This window comes from Bos grunniens, chromosome 20 (assembly GCF_055505025.1).
Source record: "Bos grunniens cultivar Pamir isolate PY7600 chromosome 20, Bosgru_T2T1.0, whole genome shotgun sequence".
Classification (NCBI taxonomy): Eukaryota; Metazoa; Chordata; class Mammalia; order Artiodactyla; family Bovidae; genus Bos; species Bos grunniens.
The window spans coordinates 30,868,263-30,885,262 of record NC_141184.1 but is presented as its reverse complement, the minus strand read 5'-3'; the positions used below and the strand labels follow the sequence as shown (position 1 = coordinate 30,885,262).

At 41.3% G+C, this 17,000-nt stretch overlaps 1 protein-coding gene across 4 annotated transcripts in view; it reads right to left on the bottom strand.

Moving 5' to 3' along the window:
* NPR3 (natriuretic peptide receptor 3) overlaps positions 1-17,000 on the bottom strand; it is an 80,913-nt gene that overhangs the window by 41,849 nt on the left and 22,064 nt on the right. For all 4 annotated transcript variants that reach the window (XM_086361317.1, XM_086361315.1, XM_086361316.1 and 1 more), the window contains exon 3: positions 12,794-12,960. In XM_086361317.1, the coding sequence (XP_086217443.1) occupies positions 12,794-12,960 (167 nt within the window). The remainder of the gene's footprint in view (positions 1-12,793; positions 12,961-17,000) is intronic.

The following is a 17,000-nucleotide window of genomic DNA, read 5'->3' as shown; positions in this document are numbered from 1 at the left end:
TCACCCAAATTCATGTGCATCGAGGCGGTGATGCCATCCAGCCATCTCATCCTCTGTTATCCCCTTCTCCTCCTGCCCCCAATCCCTCCCAGCATCAGACTCTTTTCCAATGAGTCAACTCTTCGCATGAGGTGGCCAAAATATTGGAGTTTCAGCCTCAGCATCAGTCCTTCCAATGAACACCCAGGACTGGTCTCCTTTAGGGTGGATTGGTTGGATCTCCTTGCAATCCAAGGGATTCACAAGAGTCTTCTCCAACACCACAGTTCAAAAGCATCAATTCTTTGGCTCTCAGCTCTCACATCCATACATGACCACTGGAAAAACCATAGCTTTGACTAGACAGACTTTTGTTGGCAAAGTAATATCTGCGCTTTTTAATATGCCATCTAGGTTGGTCATAAATTTCCTTCCAAGGAGTTAATGTCTTTTAATTTCATGGCTGCAATCACCATCTGCAGTGATTTTGGAGCCCAAAAGATAAAGTCTGACACTGTTTCCATTGTTTCCCCATCTATTTCCCATGAAGTGGTGGGACCTGATGCCATGATCTTCGTTTTCTGAATGTTGAGCTTTAAGCCAACTTTTTCACTCACCTCTTTCACTTTCATCAAGAGGCTTTTTAGTCCCTCTTCACTTTCTGCCATAAGGGTGGTGTCATCTGCATATCTGAGGTTATTGATATTTCTCCCAGCAATCTTGATTCCAGCTTGTGCTTCTTCCAGCCCAGTGTTTCTCATGATGTTCTGCATATAAGTTAAACAAGCAGGGTGACAATATACAGCCTTGATGTACACCTTTTCCCATTTGGAACCAGTCTGTTGTTCCATGTCCAGTTCTAACTGTTGCTTTCTGACCTGCATATAGGTTTCTCAAGAGGCAGGTCAGATGGTCTGGTATTCCCATCTCTTTCAGAATTTTCCACAGTTTCCTGTGATCCACACAGTCAAAGGCTTTGGCATAGTCAATAAAGCAGAAATAGATGTTTTTCTGGAACTCTTTTGCTTTTTCGATGATCCAGCAGATGTTGGCAGTTTGATCTCTGGTTCCTCTGCCTTTTCTAAAACCAGCTTGAACATCTGGAAGTTCACAGTTCACGTATTGCTGAAGCCTGGCTTGGAGAATTTTGAGCATTCCTTTACTAGCGTGTGAGATGAGTGCAATTGTGTGGTAGTTTGAGCATTCTTTGGCATTGCTTTTCTTTGGGATTGGAATGAAAACTGACCTTTTTCAGTTCTGTGGCCACTGCTGAGTTTTCCAAACTTGCTGGCAAATTGAGTGCAGCACTTTCACAGCATCATGTTTAAGGACTTGAAATAGCTCAACTGGAATTCCATCACTTCCACTAGCTTTGTTTATAGTGATGCTTCCTAAGGCCCACTTGACTTCACATTCCAGGATGTCTGGCTCTAGGTGAGTGATCATACCATCGTGATTATCTGGGTCTTGAAGACCTTTTTTGTACAGTTCTTCTGTGTATTCTTGCCACCTCTTCTTAATATCTTCTGCTTCTATTAGGTCCATACCATTTCTGTCCTTTATCGAGCCCATCTTTGCATGAAGATGCCAACAAGAAGCACTGGTTAAAGAGCCAGAAAGGAGGGAAACCCAGGATAGTGCTCCCTCTCTCTTTGCCTTAGATAGCCTCTCTGGCAGGGCGATGCTTCTTCCCTGCTTCTAGCTCTCATGAGCAGCCTTAACTCTGGAGTTCCTGGTAAAACTGTATTTTCTCTGAGCCTTCTAGCTCTAGATGCAGTAATGGCTCTTTGCTGTTGCCAATCGCTGGCTTGCCTTACTCTTCTATTTGGTGTCTTAGCTTTTCTTATACCTTAAAGTTAGCTTCTCCTACTAAATTCCTTCTGTTGAAATACCTTGTGTAGACTCTGTTTTCCTGACTGGATCCTAACTGATTCAACCAATGATACAGAGAAAGTACTAAATGCTTCTAGAAGTAGAGAAAAAGAAAATAGTATGAAAGAGATAAATAATCATAATGGTAATACCAAAAACTGGAAAAAAATAGAGCAATGACCCCAAAATTTTTAGAGAAAATAATCTTCAAACTACAATTTTATATCCAGATAAGTAATCAATTAAATATAACAAAAAAAAATATTTTCTGATTGCATGCAAGGTGTGAAAAGTTTTTCCACTCATACTCTCTTTGTCCTTCAAAACTAAGTTGAAATTCAACAAAGAAGGAGATGTGGTATCTAAGAAAAAGAAGGATCTGGTACAGGACAGAACTAAAGTTTGATACGAAAGAAAGCTGTTACTCTAAACTAGAGCAGGAAGACAATAGGAAAAAAAAAAGAAACATCATTTTCTAAAAATTTTGACTGAAGGAATGAGAATGAAATAGTGAGAATTACATGGAAGCAAATAAAAAACCAAGGAAATTACTAACTCCAGAAAAAACAAAAAGCTACGTAGGGAAGGAAATATAATCATAGAATACTACATGATTCTGTTGTAAATACATACATATTTATATACACATATATGTATGTCATAATAATAAAAGTTCTATTTTTTAGTCTTTCTTCAGATTTTATTCTGTGACTATACCTTTAACTGAAAATTATGTCATAAAATATTGGTAGGATGGGTAGTATTGGTAGAGGAAGAGTGTATAAAGGAGTTAAATCTTTTTCCATTTTAGGAAATTGCAACATAATATCAAAAATTATAATATTAAAAACATCAATATAAATAAGCTAGTTTACTATAAAGGGAAACAGCAGGGACAAATAAAAACATTAAGAATTATGGCCTCCAAAGAATGGGTGTTAGGAGTGGAGTAGAGCAGAATGGGAGACTCGTGTTTAAGAGTACTATGAATGTATTTTTAATTTAGTGTAGGTCATTTTTCATTGTACGCAATCTAGAAATTCATGTATTATTTTGATTTAAACAACTACAACATCAAGGAAAGAGGGTGAGCTTCACCCAAGAGCAGAGCCAGCTGTTAAAGGGCCAGCCGCTGAATGGGTGTCGGAAGTGCCAAACACAATAGGAGCATGGGGCAAAGCCAAGAGCGGGATTTACAGGACCGGGGAGTCAGGGCGGCTGCCAGACGGGAAAAGATGTCTCCAGCACTGGCTCAGGCTAAACTGAGAAATAGTAGCTGGGACAAATTTAAGTCTCCCTCTTAAAGATGTGAAAACACTGGTAGGTGTAAAGACTAGACTGACTCCCTAGTACAGAATGAAAGTATGATTAAATGAATAGTATCTCTTCCTTCCATCTCAGGAATAAAACAAATGGTTTCAGAATAAGATTAAAAAATAGTAGGGCATTTAGGTGTTTCTTCACTTTCTTCTAAGGGAGTGAGTTTTCAATGTAGCCCTGCTTACACTACACTGTAGACTATCCGTGTGAATAAACAGGGTTTGGGACAATAACAGGTCAAATGATATGCTGACTAACCCTGGTCTAATTCAATGATTCTCACCTTTTTGTGAGATTGATGCCATTAAAAGTCAGATGAAGGCTGCATATTTCTTGAGAGAAATATACACATGTGCACTTACATACAAAATTTTGTACATAATTATAAAGAGTTAATGCACCCTAAGTCATCTACGTAAAGAGGTCATGGAAAGTTGGATGAATTTGGAAGGAGCCTCCTACTAAAGAACTAAGTGAACCCACTCCACTGTGTTTGATTTCATTTCTCTTGAAACATGGATATTTTCACACATGTGCCACATTTGGTCTACTAAAAGATAAATTGTCCAGACTTGTGTGAATGCCGTCAGTGTGTCAGAGTGCTGACACTGAAGTGAATGATGTTTTACGTCCATGCTGGCACCAGAATTGCAGCCTCTGTAGCTCCCAGAGCTCATGGATATTTATATCCTTGCTCAAGTATTTTTAGGTGACGAAGATCCCACCCAAGATGGGACCATTACATGGTCCAGGATCAAGTTCACAGCCATGCTCCCTGGGGTGCTCAATAAACAGCCTCTGATGACTTAGGACATGATTGTTTACACTTCAGAAGAAAACATGCAAAATAAATCCCAGCAGATGGAGAGAAGACCAAGTCCTGATCAGACTTTGTCTAGTATGTGAAAGAGTAAAGAGACACTGATACCTTAAAAGTGTGTATGTGGGCAAGCGGGGTGCAGGGAAAGGAAGGGGGCGCTCCTGCCTGTGCTGCCTGCCAGGCTCACTTGTAGGGTCTGAGACACTTAATCTCTGGGTCATGGGTTTGCCCTCGTATTGGGCACATTGTTGTTAAAAAGGTCAGACTGATGTAGTGGAAAAAGAAAGTCACTGCACTGGGAGTCAGGGGACGCCACTAATCTTGGCTTGGCCACCACACAGCGCATTCTAAAACCAAATACCAGTGCTCTAGAATTGAAACCATTCGGTGGCAGAAGCCAAACAGCTCCATTAAGACACCCTTGAGTGAGAGCCACTGCACATGTGGGCAACCCAATAAAAACCACCAGAGAAGGCTAGACAGACAGTTGGCGAGCACTTGTCTGAGCCGCTGGAAGCTCTACTGATACTACAGGGCCTCTCCCATGGGACTTTACTGCTAACTTTAGATTTCTGATGCCCCCTCAGATGGCCTTCAGAATCCCCACTATAAAAACTAACCCCCCAGTACCATCTCCCACAGTAGGAGTGGATTTGAACTCCTGGCGCTATGCACCTGCTAAGGTCTAAGCACAGGACTCTGTCACCACCCAACAGTGCCGTACTGACTGCAATACAGTGGTTACATTTGGGAAAGCCACCTCCTCCCGGGCTTCCCTGGTGGCTCAGATGGTAAAGAATCTGCCTGCAATGTGGGAGACCTGGGTTCGATCCCTGGGTTGGGAAGATCCCCTGGAGGAGGGCATGGCAATCCACTTCAGAATGCCTGGAGAATCCCCATGGACAGAGGAGCCTGGCAGGCTATGGTCTACAGGGTCACAATCTATTCCGTATGTAGGCTCAGGTGGACACGACTGAGCGACAAAGCACACACACACACCTCACCTCCCAGGGCTTCAGTCTTGACCACTGTATAGGAGGGGGGCTGGGTCTGATGTCTTCCTGTTCAATAATAACTTATTGGCTGCTTCCTAAGTGTCAAGCATATAGTAAGGGGGAGGCAAGAGTAGACAGCTCTCATGGAACTTCCAGTGTGGTAGAGGAAGTCAGAAGTAATTTAAAAATCTCACACACAGGCATGTGGTTACGACCAGAGAGGTAGGCTATGATGTCAAGGAGCAGAGTGCATGAGTTAGTCTGGAGTATCAGGGAAAATGTCCTGAGAAAGTGTTACTTGAGTTAACATCTGAAGGATGAACAGGGGAGCTAAAGAGGACACTATATGCAGGAACCTCAGACACATGGGTTACACTGCTCTGGAATATAAAAAGCAAAAGGAAGGGAAATAATGGCTACCATCCACTGAATATTTACTTAGTGCCTGGCATTGTGTTCAATATATTTAAATATTTATATACAATGCTGAAATTCTTTTAACCTGTCAGTTCAAAATTATTATCTCCACTCTATAGTCAGAAACCTAAGGCACAGTTTCAGAAACATGCTCAAGATAAAAACAGTGAGAGGCAGATCAAGGTCTATGAAAAGGAAACTGGCACATTTAAACACTATACTGTCCCCCGGATATAATGGGCCCTATTAAAACATGATGCATCGACTAGATTAGGTTTTCACCAGATTCACTAGTAAAAGAACAAATATACTTTAAAAATACTACTGGGACTTCCCTGGCAGTCCAGGGGTTAAGAATCCACACTCCCAATGCAGAGGGCCCTGTTCAATCCCTGGTCAGGAAACTAGATCTCACTTGCCACAACTAAGAACCCACATGCCACAACCAGAGATCCCACATTCCACAACAAGGACCCAGTACGGCCAAAAAATAAATAAATAAATACTATTGTATCACCCACAGGGATGGTGGAGACAGTGTCATAAGATACAAGTGCTAACAACTAGACATGACAGTATACACAACACCCAAAGCCCCAACAACAGCCCAACCCTGGGCAATCTTATTTTCCATCATATCACACATATACCTACCCAACCACCCACCAGAGGTGAGCGAGACAGGAGCAGACTTTTGACCCAGAAAGGCTAGTTTACAGGCTGTCAATGGCCTGGAAAGCTCCACCCTGACAAACGTGTATAGGTTCAACTGCGATTATATTCTCCAAGATAAGAACCGGGAAATAGAAGAGTCCAAGACTTGATGTAGAGAGAGAGCAGAAATATTATTCCAAGTTGCTTGGAGATTATTAAAATTTAAAAACTCTAGTAATGAAGGAGGTCCAATGATACAAATTCCGATTATAAGATAAATCCATTCTGGAGATGTGATATACAACAAGATGACCATAGTCAACAATACTGTATTATACATTAGAAAGTTGCTAAAAGAATAGTTTTTATAGTTTCCATCACAAGAAAAAATTTTGTAACTATCCCAGATGATGAGTGTTAACTAAACTTACTATGGTGATCATTTCTCAATATACATAAATATCAAATCCTTATGTTGTCCTTAGACTTATACTGTTATATGTCAATTATATCTCAGTACAACTGGGGTTCAGGGGGAAAACCCTGGTAACACAACTCACCACATTATAAGAGAATAAAGAAAAAATCTGATTACTTCAACAGATGTAGAAAAGGTATTTGATAAAATTTAATCACCTCAACCTACACAGGTGATTAAATTGCATAGAATTTATACCAACACATGCATATATACACACGTAAGTACAAATAAAATTGAGAAAATTTGAGTCAAATCAGTGCCTTGTTATCAGTGTCAATACCCTGGTTGTGATGATGCATGAAATTTTCCAAAATGCTACCAATTGGGAAAACTATGGCACTCCAGTACTCTTGCCTGGAAAATCACATGGACGGAGGAGCCTGGTAGGCTGCAGTCCATGGGGTCGCGAAGAGTCGGACACGACTGAGCAACTTCACTTTCACATTTCACTTTCATGCATTGGAGAAGGAAATGGCAACCCACTCCAATGTTCTTGCCTGGAGAATGCCAGGGATGGGGGAGCCTGGTGGGCTGCCGTCTGTAGGGTCGCACAGAGTCGGACACGACTGAAGCAACTTAGCAGCAGCAGCAGCAGCAGGCAATATATATAAGGAATATCTCTGTATTGCATCTTAAAACTACATGTAAATTTGCTCTTATCTCAATTAAAAAGTCACTTTAAAAAAAGAGAAAGCAAGAGTTGGAGATGGATGGAGGGAGAGAGAGAGAGAAGGAAAGAGAGAAAAAGAGGGGAGAAACAATCACATTGATAATAAAATTTGGTAAGTTTAAAATATATAATAATAATTTTATTTAAAATTTTTTATTTATTTTTAAAATAAAATTATTTATTTTAAAATTATAATAATAATTGTATTTTATTGCCACTCCATCCTTCCAATATTTAAATATAGCCTTATAAAATTTTTAAAGCTTCAAACTTTTGCATTTTGAGATCACAAGCCTTCCAAAGACGCCAACCACGTGCTAATATGACAACCACAATGCTAATATGCATGACATGGAGTCAAGGATATCCAACAGTTTATAATGCCTACAATGAAAATGTGTGTCTTGCCATAGAGAACAGAGATGTGTTTGCCAAGGGAGGGGTAGGGGAGTGGGACTGGGAGTTTGGGATAAGTAGATACGAACTATTATATATAGGCTGGATAAACAACAAGATCCTACTGTATAGCACAGGAAATTATAGTCAATATCTGTGGAACCTTAATCAAAAAGAATATGAAAATGAATGTATATATACATATATAATATATATATAACAGAATCACTATATATATATAACATATATAACAGAATCACTTTGCTGTACATCAGAAATTAATAATATAACATTGCAAATAGTTATACTTGAAATAAAAAAATCTGTGTCCAGATCCTTCCCTTAATGTACATTACATGAATCTTAATGTTTTCTGTGCTATTTTTATTTCAATTATCCTAATAAAGGGCATCATTTTGCCAAAACAGAACTCACCAACAAATAAAAATAAAAGAGAACTTCCACTCTTTCCCCAAATCACACTTGAATGGTGATATGAGCAGATACGAAATGTGTTATATGCTCATTTTATTTTTTTCTTTTACTATTTATACACTATTTTGTACTTTGCTGTTATCATTTAATATATCATGCTGGTTTTTCCACCTGAGTACACAGAGATTTGTCCTTATTTTTCACAATTCCATCCTATCCCATTGCATGCATATGTTATAATTTATATAAATAGTCTCTTATTGATGGGCAATTAATTAGATTATTTCCAGTTTTCAGCCATAACAAATAATGCTGCAGTGAATACTCTGTACAATTGTAATGCCAGTGCTTATACTTCAGCACCTGCTTTATTGTTCCAAGTGCTTTACATAGCTAAACGATAAATCCCTAGATACAAATTTGCTAAGTATGTGCCTTTGAACTTTGAAAGATCTTGCCAAAATGTTATCCCTGGTACATTCTTCATTTTAAAGTTAAGAAGAAGGCAAGGACACCCAGTACCATTACTTATATTCAATATTGCCTTGGGATCCTAGCCAGTATCCTTAAAGGTTTTTATTTAATTAATTTTACTTAATTTTAATTCAGAATACTTACGTAACTAAGTATGCTCTTAAGCATACTTAAAGGAAGAAGAATCAGAAAGAAACAAAACTGTTACCATTCACAGTTCAGGTGATTGCTTAGGAAATGCACAGTAAAAATTCAGAAGTAATCAAGAGAGTCCACCAAAGTTTCTGGGTTTGAGATCAATAGCCAGGACTGTAAAACTCATGACAAATGTCATGAACAGAAGTTCCAAGTAAGCAGATGAGACAACCCATTAGTACAAACAAGAGAAACAGACCCAGGAAAGAGCTGAGCCTTAAGATGAAGACCACCATGTCTTGCTAGTCTGCTCCGGCATCTCCTGCTGCAGGAGATCAAGCTCTAACCAATGTCAGGCCCCATAGCTCCCTCCTTCATGGTACCCACCACAACCACCTGTCTAAACTAACCCAACAAACATCTGCAATGACACTCAAGATAGCACAGCTAAAACACACATAATTAGAAAGACAAAGTCATTAGGAGGAGCTCCGATTTCTACTTTACATGATCATTTTTATCTATTTATAAGATCCAAGGTGGTCCAGTGGTTAAGACTTAGAGCTTCCAATGCATCAGGCATAGGTTGGATCCCTGGTCAGGGAAATAGGATCCCACATGTTGCATGGTGTGGCAAAACTAAATAAACACCAATGCTAAGTATCAAAAAATAAATAAAATGAAATCTGTTTTAATGATCCCACCATCAAAGAAAAGTAGTATTATAATCTACAACTACAAATAATCTCTAAAGCAGCAGTCTTTGATTGGAATGTATTCTGGATCTCTGTAGTAGGTACACCTTTCAGGAAGATCTTGCCCAGACTACCATTAAAATAGAGACCTGGGTTCAATCCCTGAGTTAGGAAGATCCGCTGAAGAAGAGAACGGCTACCCATTCCAGTATTCTGGCCTGGCAGAATTCCACGGACTGTATAGTCCATGGGGTCATAAAGAGTCGGACATGACTGAGCAACTTTCACTTCACCATTAAAATAAGATTTAATATGTTGAACACAAGATAACTAATGATCAAGAAGATATACCTGGTGGAGCAGTGGAATGCCAACTGTCACCTGCTGAATATCATCAGTGTTGGCCAACCTATACTGAAATATTTGAACTTCAACAACTTCAGGAAGAAGACAAAATTTGTCATTAGACAAGATGACACCATTTTTGAGTTTTTAATATGAAGCAGAAAATTAATATGAATTTAGTAAAGCAAAATAGCCTATAATGGCATATGTAAAAGACTCAGATGCTTTCAATATTGGCACAGACCACCTCTGGCAGAACTACTAAAGGAGTCATGATGGCCTTTGTGCCCTTCCATGCTCCTGGGGCAAAGGATTCCGACGATGACAAACGATCATGCTGCCGCTGCTGCTAAGTCGCTTCAGTCATGTCTGACTCTGTGCGACCCCATAGACAGCAGCCCACCAGGCTCCCCCGTCCCTGGGATTCTCCAGGCAAGAACACTGGAGTGGGTTGCCATTTCCTTCTCCAATGCATGAAAGTGAAACATGAAAGTGAAGTCGCTCAGTCGTGTCCCACTCTTATCGACCCCATGGACTACAGCCTATAAGTTTCTATAAAAAAACATGGGCTCTATTACAGAGTGCTAAGTCGCTTCAAGGAGATCCAACCAGTCCATTCTAAAGGAGATCAGCCCTGGGATTTCTTTGGAAGGAATGATGCTAAAGCTGAAACTCCAGTACTTTGGCCACCTCATGCCAAGAGTTGACTCATTGGAAAAGACTCTGATGCTGGGAGGGATTAGAGGCAGGAGGAGAAGGGGACGACAGAGGATGAGATAGCTGGATGGCATCACTGACTCGATGGACATGAGTCTGAGTGAACTCCGGGAGTTGGTGATGGACAGGGAGGCCTGGCGTGCTGCGATTCATGGGGTTGCAAAGAGTCGGACACGACTGAGCGACTGAACTGAACTGAACTGAACTGAAGTCGCTTCAGTCATGTCTGACTCTTTCCGACCCTATAGACTATAGCCCACCAGGCTCCTCTGTCCATGAGGATTCTCCAAGCAAGAATACTGAAGTGGGTTGCTATGCCTTTCTCCAGGAGATCTTCCCAAACCAGGGATGGAACCCAGGTCTCCCTCATTGCATGCAGATTCTTTACCATCTGAGCCACAAGGGAAGCCCGGGAGGTGAGGTGGCTTTCCCAAATGTAACTACCGTATTGCAGTCAGTACAGCAAAGGATTTTCCCAACCCAGGGATGGAACCCAAGTCTCCTGCATCTCCTGCATTGCAGGCAGATTCTTTACCCACTGAGCCACCTGGGAAGCCCCCTCTCTATTACAGAAACCCTACTTCTTTCATAATTCAGACCATGATGTCCAATATGGCAGCCACTGGTCAAGCACTTTAGCTGAATTAAGATATTCTGTGCATTGGAGAAGGCAATGGCAACCCACTCCAGTGTTCTTGCCTGGAGAATTCCAGGGATGGTGGAGCCTGGTGGGCTGCGGTCTACGGGGTCGCTCAGAGTCGGACAAGACTGAAGCGACTTAGCAGCAGCAGCAGCAGTAAGGGTAAAATGGGCTTTCCAGGTGGTGCTAGTGGTAAAGAACCTGCCTGCCAGTGCACAAGATAAAGATGCAAGTTCAATCCCTGAGTCTGGAAAATCCCCTGGAGGATGCCATGGCAACCCACTCAAGTACTCTTGCCTGAAGAATCCCATGGACAGAAGAGCCTGGTGGGCTACAGTCCAAAGCGTTGTAAAGAGTCAGACATGACTGAAATAATTTAGCATGCAAGGGCAAAATACATATTGGACTTCATATAAGAAAAAATATATACAATCTCAATCATAATTTACACTGATTAAATGTTGAAATATTTTTATATCTAAGTGAAATAAAATGTATTATTAAAATTAATTTCACCTGATTTTAACTTTTTCACATGTGACTACCAAAAAATTTTTAATTACACTTGTGGTTCACATTACATATCTAGAAGACAGTGCTGATCTAGAAAATCAAAAGATATTTTAAGTGATGTGTTATATACATGTATATATATGGCATTTAAGACATTAATATCTGTTTATAAGACCCTTTATATGTCACTGGATAGCAAATTCCTACAAAGACAAGTATGATCTTATAACAATAGTACAAAAGAGGCACCATTCATTGGGTTCCAACTTTTTGACCAGATAGTACTAAAGACTCATTGGAAAAGACTCTGATGCTGGGAGGGATTGGGGGCAGGAGGAGAAGGGGACGACAGACGATGAGATGGCTGGATGGCATCACTGACTCGATGGAAGTAAGTCTCAGTGAACTCCGGGAGTTGGTGATGGACAGGGAGGCCTGGCGTGCTGTGATTCATGGGGTCGCAAAGAGTCGGACACAACTGAGCGACTGATCTGATCTGATCTGACTAAAGATTTCAGCTAGATTATCTATGATCCTCCCACCCTCGTCTAAATGAGGAAGACTGAGGAATTTGCCCTGGATCACACAGTGAGAAGTCCTGCTGCTTAATCCTGAGCCTGGCCTCTGAGCTCCTGACTCCAGTCGGAGTTAGAAGACGCATCTTGGAAGATGCTGAGTAGCAACCACACTCATGAAGTGGGATGCTCTGGAGTACTTCAGTAGGAAACAGCCCGCAGCGGAAAGAGGCAACAACAGGGCCACAAGCGAGCGAAGCAGATGGGCCACGAAGCTAAGACAGAGGGCCTAAAGAAGGAGCCTTCTAAAATCCAAAATACCTTCCTCCACCAAGCTTTGGAAAAGTTAGGCATGCCAAACTTTGGCAATCCTTCATCTGTCTTCTCTCCCAACATGCTGCTAGCAGAAGAGGTGAGGGAAGTCTCCAGACCTCTGCTTAGCATGACCACAATCACCCACAGAAAGCAACTTCTCTTCCTGCAGCAGCTGGAAAAGTTTAAGTGAAGGGTGGGGTGATGGGGGCGAAATGGGGAGGAGAGAGGAAGGTTGGCCAGGAAACATACACACACACACACACACACACACATAGAGCAACAGTGACATTCAGACCTGAACCTAGGAATCTGAATGATTCAGAACGGGATGCTTTATCACATCTGATTTAATTTGACGACTGTTTTGAGGATACTGAAGGTCTAGGCTCCTAATCAAACACTTACGTAATCTTCCTCACTGAGCCCTTGCTTCTCAACAGAACTTTTCACCTCCATGGAAAACTTCTCAAACTCAGGTTTCACTGTCCTCAGTAGAGTGATTGTTTGGAGGGATGAGTACGCTTGCTTAGCTTCAAAGTCGTGTTTGTCTCCTCTCTTCCACGAGCCATCTCCTACGGGAGAAGTAAAAATATTTATAATTCCAAGCCAGTCACCACAAAGGGGCCATTCTCCCTTTTCTACCACGATATGCTTCTGTGTTTCTTTTGGCGGCTGGGGCAGGAGGTATTGTCACAGTTTTGCACTTGGGTGTAAAGTGACAAAGTCAATATCACCAAGGGAGAAGAAGGCCTCTGGACACGTGTTCCTTTGAAATGTGAGACAGAGAAAAGCACTGTTAGATTCATTGCCTTATAATAACCATGTAACTGGAATTTTAGGCCCTCAAGAATTACAGCACTGCAGGAGTAAGAAGTAAGTTTATCCCTTTCCATTCACACTTATTTTTTAAGGAGATCAAACCAGTCAATCCTAAATGAAATCAACCCTGAATATTCATTGGAAGGATTGATGCTGAAGCTGAAGCTCCAATACTTTGGCCACCTGCTGCAAAGAGCTGACTCATTGGAAAAGACCCTGATGCTGGGAAAGATTGAGGGCAGAAGGAAAAGGGGATGAGAGGGGAAAAGATGGTTAGATAGCATTATGGACTCAATGGACATTAATCTGAGGAAACTCCACAAAACAGTGAAGGACAGAGAAGCCTGGAGTGCCGCAATCCATGGGGTCACAAAGCGTTGGACACGACTTAGTGACTGAACAACAAATTCACTTATTATTAAATACATAATAATCATACCTAATTATTGAATACCTAATTATTCAATACCTAAAATCAACTATGAAGGTCAACCAAGTTGTTAACATGCTACAATAAACCCGATGCTATGTAGATGTGGAAGGCAAGGATGGCTACGTATGAAAATGAATTTATAAAGTATTATAAAATTGGTACTAAAAGAAAAAGAGATTTGAGATTATTGAACTATTTCTCAAATCTCTTCAGGATGAAAAGTAGCTTAGGTGAACTTGAAAATGTATCTCTTTAGTGCTGGCAACATCATAAAGATTATTTATTAGACAAGTTCATCAGTGCATCAGCAGTAACAAAATAAAAATTGCTAGCATTTATTGAGCATATATATATTATAATAATAATAAAAGCCTCATTATTGAACACTTTAAGGTATAAACTCATTTAACCCTCTCAAGATTGTGTGACTGTGGGTACAATTTCAGTTCAGTTCAGTTGCTCAATCATGCCCAGCTCTTTGCAACCCCATGGGCTGCAGCACACCAGGCTTCCCTGTCCATCACCAACTCCTGGAGCTTGCTCAAACTCATGTGCATCAAGTCGGTGATGCCATCCAACCATCTCATCCTCTGTCATCCCCTCTCCTCCTGCCTTCAATCTTTCCCAGCATCAGGGTCTTTTACAACGAATAAGTTTTTCACATCAGGTGGCCAAAGTCTTGGAGTTTCAGCTTTAGCATCATTCCTTCCAATGAATATTCAGGATTGATTTCCTTTAGGATGGACTGGTTTAATTGCCTTGCAATCCAAGGGATTCTCAACAGTCTTCTCCAACACCACAGCTCAAAAGCATCAATTTTTCAGTGCTCAACTTTCTTTATGACCCAACTGTCACATCCATACATGACTACTGGAAAAAAACATAGCTTTGACTAGATGGACCTTTGTTGGCAAAGTAGTGTTTCTGTTTTTTAATAGCTGTCTAGGTTGGTCATATTAATTTTACAGATTTTGGGATACAATTTTACAGAAAATTGGGTATAGTTATCTTCTCTATTTTACAGATAGGGGCTTCTCTGGTGACTCAGACAGTAAAGAATCTGCCTGCAATGCAGGAGACCTGGGTTCAATCCGTAGGTTGTGAAGAATCCCTAGAGGAGGGCATGGAAGCCCACCCCAGCATTCTTGGAAACCAAGGCATTCAGAAACCTGCTGTTTCATGGCTCTCCCTTTCACAAAAGCAAAGGCGAATTACATGGATAAGAATCATTCTTCTTCTCTTTATCAGCACAGGGTAGCAAGTGGCACATGGAAACCACACAGAGCATAGAGGAAGAGGTAACCAGCTCCAATGAAGGAAGTTTCATGCCAGAAAGAGGCATCCACCTGGCCTGAAATGTGTGAATAGGATTTTAATAAGATGAGAAGAGGATGGAAAGGCATGCTTGGCAGGACCTACAATGGCACAGGCAAAGGTGCAAATGTGTATAACATTCAGTGGGCAGCTGGGAACCTCAGTCTGGAGCAGGAGAAAAGACAGGGACAAAGAATTTGTTTGTGGAGACCTCTCTTTAGTCATAATCCTAATAATAGCAACCATTTATTAATTGCTTACTATGTGCCAGGGAGCTGTTAAAAGATAAATAAGATAGAGCCAAGGACAGAATTCATTAAGGGCTAGATCCGTTCGCAATAAGCACAAGATTAAATTTCAGGCCACCAAACAAAACTCGATGAAGTTGTCCTCCTTCTTCTCCCGGACAAAACCTCCTGAACACTGATGAGGCTACAGCTACGCCAGTGCTCAGAGAGCGGGTGAGCTGTGTGTCACTGTCATTGGCCAGGCCAGGGTCAACCCTGCTGTGTGCTCAAGACACAGACAACATGGCCTTTTGTCAAGGGGCCAAATTTCATTTGCTAGAAAGACCCCAAATTCTAAGAACATCCAGAAGATCTTCAGCCCATGACGGAATCCATTTCTTCTAGTGCAATCCATGTTTATTGATTCATTTTGAATTGACTCAAGGTATGAAGAGTCAGCAGGAATGATGCTTCTTGGGCAAAGAGAGTCAGTGTTTCTCAGCTTTGGGTATGAGTCCTCTCCAAGGGCACAAGAAAGGAAATAACCCTATAACGTATTCTGTTGCATAATTAGAAAATACACATAGAACCGGAAATAGCAACTATCTCAGTTACTATGATAATATGGAGAAAAGCATTTTTTTATTTTGAAAGAAGCGAAATTTGGTACAATACAGCTGTCTACCACAATCTTGTTTTCTAGAAAAAAAAGAATGGAAATAAAAATGACTAATAAATGTAAGCCAAATTAAACAGGTATATAGTCACAAGCAAAACTGATACTATGACTTCCTGCTTTGAGCGAGTCTCTTGTTGCATTACGTCAGTAACCTTTCCCATACGGAGCCATTGAAAGCTAGGAAAGCGGAGGTCAGCTTGGCGTGATGCCCCATCAGTGGGGACAAATTTAATTCAACAGACAACTGGGTGCCTCTGGAGATTTACGAGCGGAACAGAAGAATGACATGATTAGACTCATGCCTAGGGAAATAGCAGTGGATTAGACTGGGGAGACACTGAGGGTTCAGAGCCACAGTAATCCAGGCAAGAGGTTACAAGAGGTTACATGTGCGAAGTCACAGCTCCCCACCCAAAAAAAAAAATTGTACATGGGTCTCCAGGTGGTTCAAATCACAGGCAAGTTTTCTTTTCCTTTCGTGTTTTTCTGAATTTAGCAAATTTTCAGCAGCATGTGCTTTTAGAATCATTAAAAGAGGGCGAGCCCTTGAGAATGAATGCAGAGGGCTGTGCAAGAGGAATGTGAAGACTCCACAAGAGTGAGGGAGTGAACGACAGCCGAGAAGGATGCGCGTCACCGGTGATGCCAGAGAGGAAAGGCCAACGGCTGTCAGAGGAAACAGCAGAGCCAGAGGGAGGGGAAAGGGTTAGTGGATGTGGAAATGATAGTGATTTCAGTTAGGGTCACGGTCAATTCAAGGTGACTGACTGCAGAACACCCACGTGGCAGCACCAGGCTGCGGATGGAAAGAGTGGTCTGAAGCCAGCAAGAAGAATGAGGGCTAGAGAAAGTGCTGGAGGTCACGTCCACAGGTCTTACACTCAGAACTCAAGAGGAGAGGGCGGAAGGTGAACATAAACCCTTTGGGGGTGCTGTTTTAATGGGCACAGGAGTGAGAGGAGCTAACAGAAAGCCAGAAGAATGCTGTGCCACCAAGGCTAAAAAACAACAGGGATTCCAGAAAGAAATGGACAGAAGCAATAGGGCAAGAACTAGAGCTGACCTCATATACCAGCCACAGGCCACATGTGTGACTATTTACACTTCAATTAACCAAGATTAAATTAAATTAAAATTTCA